Below are 11,484 nucleotides of genomic sequence, written 5' to 3'. Positions count from 1 at the left end.
GGGGGGTGGATGGGTCAAAGGAGAGAAAGAAGAAATAAATTACCCTTCCCATTACAGTGTGTTACATTATGGGGCACTATTTGTGTGGTACTAATATTTCAGGGGGCTCTATTACAGTATTTGGGGCACAGTATTGGTGGCAGCAGAAGAAGGGACAATGGGAAAGTGCAGCACATAAGACGTCTGTGTGGTAAACTGCAGGAAAGCTGTGTCTGGAGGAAGAGACAAGGTGATGGTGGAACTAATGGAGAAGAGGAACGAGCACAATCCGGGGAGACGTCACCTGATGTCACTGGATGCAATAGGTGAGGATCTCATGTGTTTTCTGTAGCTGTATATGATACATACTGATTTTTTTTCATGTTCGCTTCTGTGTATATATATCGGTATTCCACTCACTAAAATCTCTCCAATCTATTCTTATTGCAGCAGCCAGTATGCCTCCAGTTTGTGCCAATCACTGCACTGGCTGCCTGTCTCCTTCCAAATTCAGTTTAAAATAATAACCCTCATCCACATAGCTCTGCATAATGCTACACCTCCCTATCTCTCTTCTCAGTCTATCACCCAACCTGTGCTCTTCGATCTGCCTGTGATATTAGACTAATCTCTACCTTAATTCAAACCAATTCTCTGCAACACTCTTAGACTAATAACCACCCACCAAAGTTTCAAACATGCTCTTAAAACCTTAAAATCTTTTTAGGCAGGCCTATCATACTCTCTAACTGCATGAAATGTCAACTCTCTTATGCTCTCCATGCTTAACCTCCTCCCGGTGCTTATCCAGCAAACACCAGATATATACCAAGCTCTAGGCTTCTCTGCTGTCACTTTCACCTTGGACCTTGTATATAAGATTGGGGCTGAGGCTGGTTCAAGCAGCAGAATTTTTTTATTATTTTATACTGTTCCCTTATAAATAATGGCTGGACTATTATACAATTTCTTTTACCTGTTGTGTCACCCCCTACATCCAAGCAGGGCACTCACTCCTATTGTTCCATATGACTTTTTGTACTCTGTAATGCATTATTATATTTGTATAGGCGCTATATAAAAATAAAGATTATTATTATTATGCATGTGACAGCGTGATAACCGGGGGAGGAACCTGGGTGTAGCACATGGCAAGGTTGAGAAGGGAGGGGTAGTAAGCGCTCCTCACCCCTCCCATCCCCACTGAAGTGAGTACCCGCGCCGCAAATGTGCACAGGTATAGGATGAGTCCTATAGATTGTAGCAGCATGGCCGAATCACAGTTCAGTCGGAATCAGGACTTGGTAAGCCAAACCTCTAACTCTGCAATTTTCCAAATTTCCACTCTCCAGCTCCACCAAACTGGTCACCAAATCCACAGCCCCATCTCAACAGTCCTGTTTTCCTGGTCACTCTAGCAGTGCTTGAGATAAATGTGGGCTTCCCAATCTATAGCAGAGAAGCTTCACTCCTAAGCATATCCATAAAAAGCAGCACACATTTATCTTTACTCAAAAGGGGGTATCAGGGGTCCACAAGCCATGCTAACAGGCCACTTGCAGCCTGTCATGTCATGAATTGTGGTCAGAGTCCAATAAGAGCTTTCATAACTGATTGCAGCATTCATTGGTGCAGGAGGCCAGATAGTGGTGAGTGCAGCTGAATAGTTCTCATTGCTCCCATGTCCTCTCCTGTGGCTCCGCTCTGTGTCCTGACTCTGGTCGTAAGTGTCGAGGTCAAGAACCAGTTCATAGTGCCCCCAGGAGTGGTAAGTATTTGTCAGCTGCACTGTATTGCTCCCGGCACAGTTCTGCTCTAGGTCCTGATGCTGCATATAACCAGCGCGCGTCCCAGAGCAGCACATGGAGGAGAGAAGGCGCTGCGGTGCGGTACAGGGAGCAGAAGAGGAGATGATTTTTTTCTGCTGTGGGGTCTCCAGTATCATTGTCTTCTATGGTGTCTACAATCTTTGTTATTAGTTTTATGCCCTGGGTGTCTCTAGTATAGTTATTCTGCTAAGGGGTCTTAAGTATTCTTGTCTGCTCTGAGGGACTCCAGTTATAGTAGTTTTATGTTCTGAAGGTCTCCAGTATGTTAAGCCTTCTGTGGGGTCTCCAGTACTATTATTATCTGCTCTGGGGTATGCACTATTATTTTCTGCTCTGAATGTAGTGAATGCTGTACTGTAGCATTTAAAACTTTTGGGTTGCCATTTTGTACTGTACTGTGGTTGTTGGTGTATCCAGGGTGCTGGTTATTGATGAGGCCCCTTAAAGTTGAGAAGTATGACAGTATGGCCCCAGGACTAATAAATGTTGCAGTACGTGAAAAAACTGTTGTAGTACGACTAGCATGCGACCAGAAAATACGCTTGTGTGCATGTGTAACAAGTGCTTGTGTATACATTATGTAAACATTGTGCATTTACAGTGTATGTACAATCTAGATGTAGGATAAACGCAACATGTGAATGGAGCCTGAAGGATTATGTGGGCTCCTAAGAACCTTGTGCATTTGTTCCTTCCATAGATTTTATTTTTGATTCAGGTAAAGTGATTGACATTCTAGCAGCTTTGTATTCTATCTCTGAAACTAATTGAGTGTTGCTTTGGTGGTGTCTGGGATCACTGTCTTGCAGAAATTTGTAAATTCCTTTGATCTATCTTCATCATCCTAATAGATGAAAGCAGATTTTTATCAGGGCTATGGCTGCATGCACACGGCCATATTTTGTGGCCATGTGCTAGCCGTACTGTTTTGTTCACAGCTAACACATGGCCCATTGTTTTCAATTCAAAATATGGTCATCCAATTGATTGACCGCATTTCCGACTGAACGGGGATGGGACCGTTTGTCTTTCATTGGAGATGGGAGGGTTGAGGAGCACTCACTTCCCCTCACTTCTCCACCCGGCTGTGTGCTATGCCTGGGTTCCGACCCCAGTGAGCACAGGCTCATGTGCATGTAGCCCATCTCTGTACATTGGTCCATTTATCCTTCCTTTAATTACATCAATTTGCTAGAACTGAATTTCTACACTGCCAAAATCTTTTGTCTAAAAAAAAAAAATAGTTAGTAGTTCTGTTGGTGATATTATATAGGAAATGTGTACCATGACTGAGAGGCCCCACAATATTTACTAAAATTCATGCTAACATCCCTGAGGGTGGTAGACAATGATTTTAAGCTTCAGGGTTTTTTCACAGATTGTGGATGGGATTTGTATAGATCCCATCCACTATTTTGCCAGTTTGAATCATTTCAGGTTAGCCTTAGATTTTGCTATTTCTACGCCATTGTATAGTACGCCATACATGCATCTGCAAACCTGCAGGTGTAACCCACAGTAGTAATTGACCTGCGGCAGGTCTAAAAGCTGCTGCAGGTCACAGATCGCATCTCGGTCCACAATGTTGCTCCCTACCCATGGCCTTACCCATCATAAGCATATGTGTAAAGTAGAATATAATTTTAGTAAGTAACAACACATTAAACAAAGAAGGTACAAGATATTATACAGCAATAGCTCTATATTTAAATTCAGTGCAGTCAGTGGATAAAAATGAGCAATGTGTATACACAACATTTTGAATATTCTCTGTAAAGTGTGTGATATAGAAAAATAGCAGCATTCATTTTAAAAAAAATTATATCACGTAAAAAGATGATTAAATAAAAAAATATATCCTTTTTCTGGTCCAAATCAATGCTGGAAGAAAAGAGAAAAGAAGAAAAAAATTAATGGAAAGGTGTTCATATAAAATGAGTAAGTTGTTTAACTAACATATATATTAATCCCCTAAGGACCAGAGAGGGAATGATTTCTGCCTAATTAATTGTACTACGTAGTGATTTTTATGATCTTATTTGTTTATTTTTATATCAGTTCTAAGGAAAAGGGAAATTTGAATGTTTAGGTTTTTTTAAACATATTTTTTATCTTTTACATTTATATTATCTTTTACATTTATCTATTTTTATGTTTTTACCACTTTTTAAACCCCCCAGGTTACTTTAAATCTAGGGGGTCTGATCTCTCTCACCATATACTGCAATATTACAGTATATGGAGAATTTAGTAAGCATCTATAAAAGTGGGGCAAACTGTTATAGATCCTGTTGAATGACAGGTCTTGGAGTCTTCAAGACTCCAGGCTGTCAACGGATCTTCGCTCCGTAAGGACGCTACATGGAGTCACAATCCCATCCAAAAAACGGTGCCAGCATTATCACCCCCTTCCTCCTCCCTTTTCTTGTAAACACCCGCCTTACACATATCATTCATAACCCTTTCTATGCTGCAGCTTTGCCGGAGGGGTGTGTGTGAAGTGTGTTTACAAGAGGAGCAGGAAGGGGTGTTGCAGCCCGACTCGGCTCACCTCGGTAACACCCATTTGACTCAAATCACAAGGGTTATAGACATAGCAACTAACTACAGCAAATAAGGTAGGACCTTTGGTTTTGGAGGCTAGATGTGCCTGACAGATTCCCTTTAACCCCTTTTCCTCTAAACATGATCCCCAGTGGAGACTGTTCCACTCAATAGTATCTTTATTCTATTGTATGTTTGAGATACTTTTTATTTTACATAGGGTTGGGACAAGTTAAAGACATAATCTGCCAGCTTTATGTTTTCTTTCGTTAATCAGCAAACCATGTGCACAACCATGTGCTGCTCCAATTTCCTAACCTGCAGAGTTCTGAGCTTCATAGTTATATATGATGCTGTAAGTTCAAGCTTCAGATCACTTGAATAGAGGACATCAGTCCCACGGTTAAAAAGGTACTCAGAGCATCCTAGGAAAATAGGGTGCTGTGAGGTGAGGTAAAAAAGCTGACTTCTGATCAGGGAGATATGACAGACATAAGAACTGTCTATCCAGTGATATAGGCACTTGATTTACAAGATTTATAGCATATCATAACATTTTATACACCATTGAATGAAATAAAAAAAAAGTTGTATAGATAATAGTTACCATAACTTCATCTGTATTTTCTATGCCTGCTTGAGTCATAAGGTCACTGACGTCCTTCTGCAGTTTTTCAATGTTTGAACCCATTTCATCCAGTAAGAAGTTAAGGAATTAACATAATATCATACTGAATAATATCTAAGTATATGATGTATATACAAGCCATAAAATATGATATATAATATAACACAGATTAGTGCTGGGCCCATGCACCTAAAGAATTTGAAATAGAAAGTCTATATACAAAGTCCACCGTTTTCAATAGTGATGGCGATACTATGAATAAAACAGCTGATTAATACAAAGTAATATCATAAGCAAGTTGATTTTTTCACATATGGGGTATAGGTATCATCTATGTGCACGTAAACAACAATGTGCCGGCGCACTGCAAGTCCCAGGAAGAGAGAAATGAATTGCAACCTCCGTGTATTGCAGATAATAAGAGCTACCCAAACCTTCAGCTCTATATGGCCATCTAGTCTGTTTGGTTGTCGGCCGGAACTCTGTTGGTTGCTCAGGCTGCTCAGTTTTTTTATTCATAGTATTGGCATCACTATTCATAGTATCAGACTTTGTATATGGACCTTCTAATTCAAATTGTATAGGTGCATCGGCCCAGCACTACTCTGTGTTACATTATATATCATATGTTATGGTTTATTTGGAAAGTTTTATGTATGGAGTGTATCAAAAGTGTTTTTAGTGACATTAAAAAATATATTCAAGCAAGAAGAATTTTTGGTTCAGTTGTATGTGGATGGTTACTAATGGTGCGCTTGCAATTTTGTTTCTGTTAGATATATCTTTGATTATCCTAAATAACAAACTTGCACCAAAAAGCAGAATCTACAAGAGTATGTAAAGTGGTTAGAACAAAAAAATGATTTTTCAATTTTTACCTTGGCAAGAATGCCACGTCTGGCTATAGGTTGTGTGTTTTATTGTAGCTGAATTTTTTTTAGCAAGTGAAGGACCACCCACTGTATATAATAAATACCAAAAAGAGAAAACCCAGTACTTAATAAACAACTCCTATTACTAATCAAAAGCATGGAGGAACGTATGGCGAAACGCGCGTCGGAGTGCTGTGGCGGTGGTCTTATTTTATTGGTTCAGACAATTTTGGCTACATGCAACACCCTGGTGGGTAATATAACTGGTTACAGCCAAAATGTATATACTGTTATGTGTTTGATACTTGGATAGTATTTATCATGTACTGTAATACTGCTGACCATCGCCACATCTTTTGTTTTGTGTTTTTTAATGTGTGTTTTTAACATTGTTTTCTTGATGGCCAATTAATAAAGTTTGTATATTGTTTATAATGAATTGAGTATTACGAAGTATGATTTATTTTTGGATCCTATATACTTCTATTGGTATTGCACCCACTGTATATTTCCGGCAAGCGGTCCAGGTCCCTAAAGTCCTCAAAAAAGTCGGTTAATGTTAAAGGGCACCTCCCACCACTATTCTACCTATAAAGGTAGATCGGGTGGTAGGTGGATGTAAGGGACGTGAGGATAGCTCTTTTTAGAGTTAATCCTCACGTCCCCGCTAACTTTTAATAAACTTTATTCCCTCAATATGTAAATGTACTTATGCGGCTACTGGGGCATGGTGTAGCTGGGCACGAGGCTACACGGCGCGGCTACTCTACGCCCCAGTAGCCACGTTACTCCTCCTACCCTGTTGTGTGCGGCGCGCAGCATCCGACAAGCCGGAGTTCTGCGCTGCTCAGCCGCGGACCTGCGTTCTGCGCAGAACGCCAGCATGTCGGACGAGGGCACGCAGCTACGAGGAGCTGCGCGCCGCACACAACAGGGTAGGAGGAGTAACGTGGCTACTGGGGCGTGGCGTAGCCGCGCCGCGTAGCCTCATGCCCGGCTACTCCACACCCCAGTAGCCGCATAAGTAAATTTATATATTAAGGGAATAAAGTTTATTAAAAGTTAGCGGGGACGTGAGGATTAGCTCTAAAAAGAGCTATCCTCACGTCCCTTACATCCACCTACCACCCGATCTACCTTTATAGGTAGAATCGTGGTGGTAGGTTCCCTTTAAGGGGCAGACAAATGTTGCGTGTCCTGCTGTCTGGGGGCACCCTGGAGTAAAGACAGAAGTTGTATTCTCAGATTTCTCATACACAGCAATGTGTATAAACTAGAGGAAGCTGAAGATCCATTGCCTCTATTTATCCTGGTCATCATGTAATCAAACACATGTGATCTCCACAATGCTGGTGCCAAGAGGCTGCTGCTGTGTCCCAATTACAGTGAAAAAGAAATATACGTTAAAAAATTGTAAAAAAAAGGTAAAAAATAAAAGTAAAACAAAAAAAAGTCCAATTTAAATACAACAAAAAAAAAAACATAAAAACCTGGTGAATGATTGCTGGGAGTTTCACCGTTGGCAAGAGTGCCACGTCTGGCTATAGGTTGTGTGTTGTATTGTAGCTGAACTTTTTTTTAGCAAGTTAAGGACCACCCACTGTATATTTCCGGCACACTGGCTTAGGAACCTACGGATCATGACAACAAGAATCTTATGTTTAAATGAGACATTGGTGCATATTTACTAAGGGTCTGCGGACGCCCTTTCGTCGTTTTGGGGATTTTCCGCTGGGACAGGTATTTAACAGGGGATTGTGGCTTTCATGCAACAGAAATCAGGGCACAGGCCGATGAGAAATCAATAAAGCAAGAAATGTTTTTATCCAAGACACTGTCCTTCCACTTTTCCTGTGCTATTTCTCTGAATCTTCAGATTGGGTTGCGTGCACACTATAAAAATCCTTTGAGGTCTGGTGAGCGGTAACAACTTCCCTATTGATGCCACACGTCCACAATGCTGTTACAGTCAGAATGTTCTAGAGGACTAAGGGCTGTTACTGTCTTTCCCACAGGGACTGAACGGGGTGAAAGGTTAGTCTAAAAACGGTAACTACAAACTTCTTTTGTTTTGTAATTTTGTGATCTTGGAAATCCCTTAAAGGACAAAACAGGTACTGTCAGGCTATCTTTAAGATAAAGATTGTTGTCAATTAAAAAATAAAAATGTTGAGAAATAACTGTTTAACATTTACAATAGCATCAACAAAATAAAATGCATATAACATAAAAAGGATATTTCTCTGTGTAAGTTGATCTGACATCGACTGGAATCGATCCTGGAGGTTTTTTAAAAGGCTCTCAGCCTGAAAATAAAAGCAGAAATATTGTAATATACACTAGGCTGTATACACTGATTCACTAGCAGCTCACTATCTGTATACACTGATTCACTAGCAGCTCACTAGCTTCCTATCTGTATACACTCATTCACTAGCAGCTCACTAGCTTCCAATCTGTATACACTGATTCACTAGCTACACTGATTCACACTCATTCACTAGCAGCTCACTAGCTTCCTATCTGTATACACTGATTCACTAGCTTCCCATCTGTATACACTCATTCACTAGCAGCTCACTAGCTTCCTATCTGTATACACTGATTCACTAGCTTCCTATCTGTATACACTCATTCACTAGCAGCTCACTAGCTTCCTATCTGTATACACTGATTCACTAGCTTCCTATCTGTATACACTGATTCACTAGCAGCTCACTAGCTTCCTATCTGTATACACTGATTCACTAGCAGCTCACTAGCTTCCTATCTGTATACACTCATTCACTAGCAGCTCACTAGCTTCCTATCTGTATACACTGATTCACTAGCAGCTCACTAGCTTCCTATCTGTATACACTGATTCACTAGCAGCTCACTAGCTTCCCATCTGTATACACTGATTCACTAGCAGCTCACTAGCTTCCTATCTGTATACACTGATTCACTAGCTTCCTATCTGTATACACTGATTCACTAGCTTCGTATCTGTATACACTCATTCACTAGCAGCTCACTAGCTTCCTATCTGTATACACTCATTCACTAGCTTCCTATCTGTATACACTGATTCACTAGCAGCTCACTAGCTTCCTATCTATACACCGATTCACTAGCAGCTCACTAGCTTCCTATCTGTATACACTGATTCACTAGCTTCCTATCTGTATACACTGATTCACTAGCAACTCACTAGCTTCCTATCTGTATACACTGATTCACTAGCAGCTCACTAGCTTCCTATCTGTATACACTGATTCACTAGCAGCTCACTAGCTTCCTATCTGTATACACTGATTCACTAGCAGCTCACTAGCTTCCCATCTGTATACACTGATTACCTAGCTTCCTATCTGTATACACTGATTCACTAGCAGCTCACTAGCTTCCTATCTGTATACACTGATTCACTAGCAGCTCACTAGCTTCCTATCTGTATACACTGATTCACTAGCAGCTCACTAGCTTCCCATCTGTATACACTGATTACCTAGCTTCCTATCTGTATACACTCATTCACTAGCAGCTCACTAGCTTCCTATCTGTATACACTGATTCACTAGCAGCTCACTAGCTTCCCATCTGTATACACTCATTCACTAGCAGCTCACTAGCTTCCTATCTGTATACACTGATTCACTAGCTTCCTATCTGTATACACTGATTCACTAGCTTCCTATCTGTATACACTCATTCACTAGCAGCTCACTAGCTTCCTATCTGTATACACTGATTCACTAGCTTCCTATCTGTATACACTGATTCACTAGCAGCTCACTAGCTTCCTATCTATACACTGATTCACTAGCAGCTCACTAGCTTCCTATCTGTATACACTGATTCACTAGCAGCTCACTAGCTTCCCATCTGTATACACTGATTCACTAGCTTCCTATCTGTATACACTGATTCACTAGCAGCTCACTAGCTTCCTATCTGTATACACTGATTCACTAGCAGCTCACTAGCTTCCTATCTGTATACACGGATTCACTAGCAGCTCACTAGCTTCCCATCTGTATACACTGATTCACTAGCAGCTCACTAGCTGTATACACTCATTCACTAGCAGCTCACTAGCTGTATACACATTCACCAGCAACTCACTAGCTGTATACACTCATTCACTAGCAGCTCACTAGCTGTATACACTCATTCACTAGCAGCTCACTAGCTGTATACACATTCACTAGCAGCTCTCTAGCTGTATACACTCATTCACTAGCAGCTCACTAGCTGTATACACTCATTCACTAGCAGCTCACTAGCTGTATACACATTCACTAGCAGCTCACTAGCTGTATACACTCATTCACTAGCAGCTCACTAGTTGTATACACTCATTCACTAGCAGCTCACTAGCTGTATACTCATTTACTAGCAGCTCACTAGCTGTATACTCATTCACTAGAAGCTCACTAGCTGTATACTCATTCACTAGCAGCTCACGAGCTGTATACACTCATTCACTAGCAGCTCACGAGCTGTATACACTCATTCACTAGCATCTCACTAGCTGTATACATTCATTCACTAGCAGCTCACTAGCTGTATACACTCATTCACTAGCAGCTCACTAGCTGTATACACTCATTCACTAGCAGCTCACTAGCTGTATACACTCATTCACTAGCAGATCACTAGCTTCCTATGTGTATACACTCATTCAGCTGATACACATGTGTAAAGTTGTGCAGACATAGTCTTCCAGCAGACCTGACACTGGGTACAGCCTCACATCTGATACTAGCTGTTGTTAATGTCAGATCCAGGGGTAAACTTAACTGGACAGCCCCGGAATAACACTAGTAATAAACCACCCCCAGCTGTGGATGTTACTGGGCACAGCCGTGCATGTGACAAGTAACTCCTAGGACTGTACTACATGCAGGATACAGGAGACAACATAACCACTTACAAATTCGGAGAGGTCTTGTGGAGTTTTGGGATCGTTGTCGGCCATGGTGTTGGTAGACGCCCCGCAGTGACAGTGACTCCAGCACTACAACACAGTCTTCTATAACCGCAGGAGGACGCGTCTACTAACAGCAGGAACAATACCCAAGGACTGCCATGGAAACCCAACACCAATCAGGAGAGCGCCCGGACACGCCCCCACCTGTCAGCACCGCCGCACCTTCCTCTGTGTCACATTGTTCTGGGAGGAATGTGCAGCCAACTGTCTGAGCATTCACCTAGGAATCCTGTGTACTGCTAGGAATACACTGGTCTCGTGCTATAGTGAGGGAGTCCTGTGTACTGCTAGTAATACACTGGTCTCATGTGCTATAGTGAGGGAATCCTGTGTATTGCTAGTATTACACTGGTCTCATATACTATAGTGAGGGAGTCCTGTGTGCTGCTAGTAATACACTGGTCTCATGTGCTATAGTGAGGGAATCCTGTGTACTGCTAGGAATACACTGGTCTCGTGCTATAGTGAGGGAGTCCTGTGTACTGCTAGTAATACACTGGTCTCATGTGCTATAGTGAGGGAATCCTGTGTATTGCTAGTATTACACTGGTCTCATATACTATAGTGAGGGAGTCCTGTGTGCTGCTAGTAATACACTGGTCTCGTGCTATAGTGAGGGAATCCTGTGTACTGCTAGTAATACACTGGTCTCATGTG

The 11,484-nt window shown here is 41.5% G+C and overlaps 1 protein-coding gene across 1 annotated transcript; it reads right to left on the bottom strand.

Annotated features, from left to right (window-relative positions):
• Positions 1-3,490: 3,490 nt before the first annotated feature.
• On the bottom strand, positions 3,491-10,931 carry HSBP1L1 (heat shock factor binding protein 1 like 1). Its single transcript, XM_072154713.1, has 4 exons — positions 10,771-10,931; positions 8,092-8,158; positions 4,960-5,051; positions 3,491-3,689 (listed from the first exon to the last, which is right to left on the bottom strand). Exons 1-4 carry the CDS (start codon positions 10,813-10,815, stop codon positions 3,684-3,686), a joined length of 210 nt encoding a protein of 69 aa, XP_072010814.1. The 5' UTR covers positions 10,816-10,931; the 3' UTR covers positions 3,491-3,683.
• Between the last annotated feature and the right edge of the window lie 553 nt (positions 10,932-11,484).

The sequence above is a fragment of the Engystomops pustulosus genome, chromosome 5 (assembly GCF_040894005.1).
Source record: "Engystomops pustulosus chromosome 5, aEngPut4.maternal, whole genome shotgun sequence".
Taxonomy (NCBI): Eukaryota; Metazoa; Chordata; class Amphibia; order Anura; family Leptodactylidae; genus Engystomops; species Engystomops pustulosus.
Note: the sequence above shows the minus strand (reverse complement) of the source record. Positions and strands in the feature narration are given on the sequence as shown.

Coding starts and splice junctions, on each gene's coding strand:
- HSBP1L1 (XM_072154713.1), bottom strand. CDS start 10,815: ATGGCCGACAACGATCCCAAAACTCCACAAGACCTCTCCGAATTT. Junction 8,159..10,770: donor CACAAGACCTCTCCGAATTT/GTAAGTGGTTAT, acceptor TTTTATTTTCAG/GCTGAGAGCCTTTTAAAAAA. Junction 5,052..8,091: donor AGATCAACTTACACAGAGAA/ATATCCTTTTTA, acceptor TTAACTTCTTAC/TGGATGAAATGGGTTCAAAC.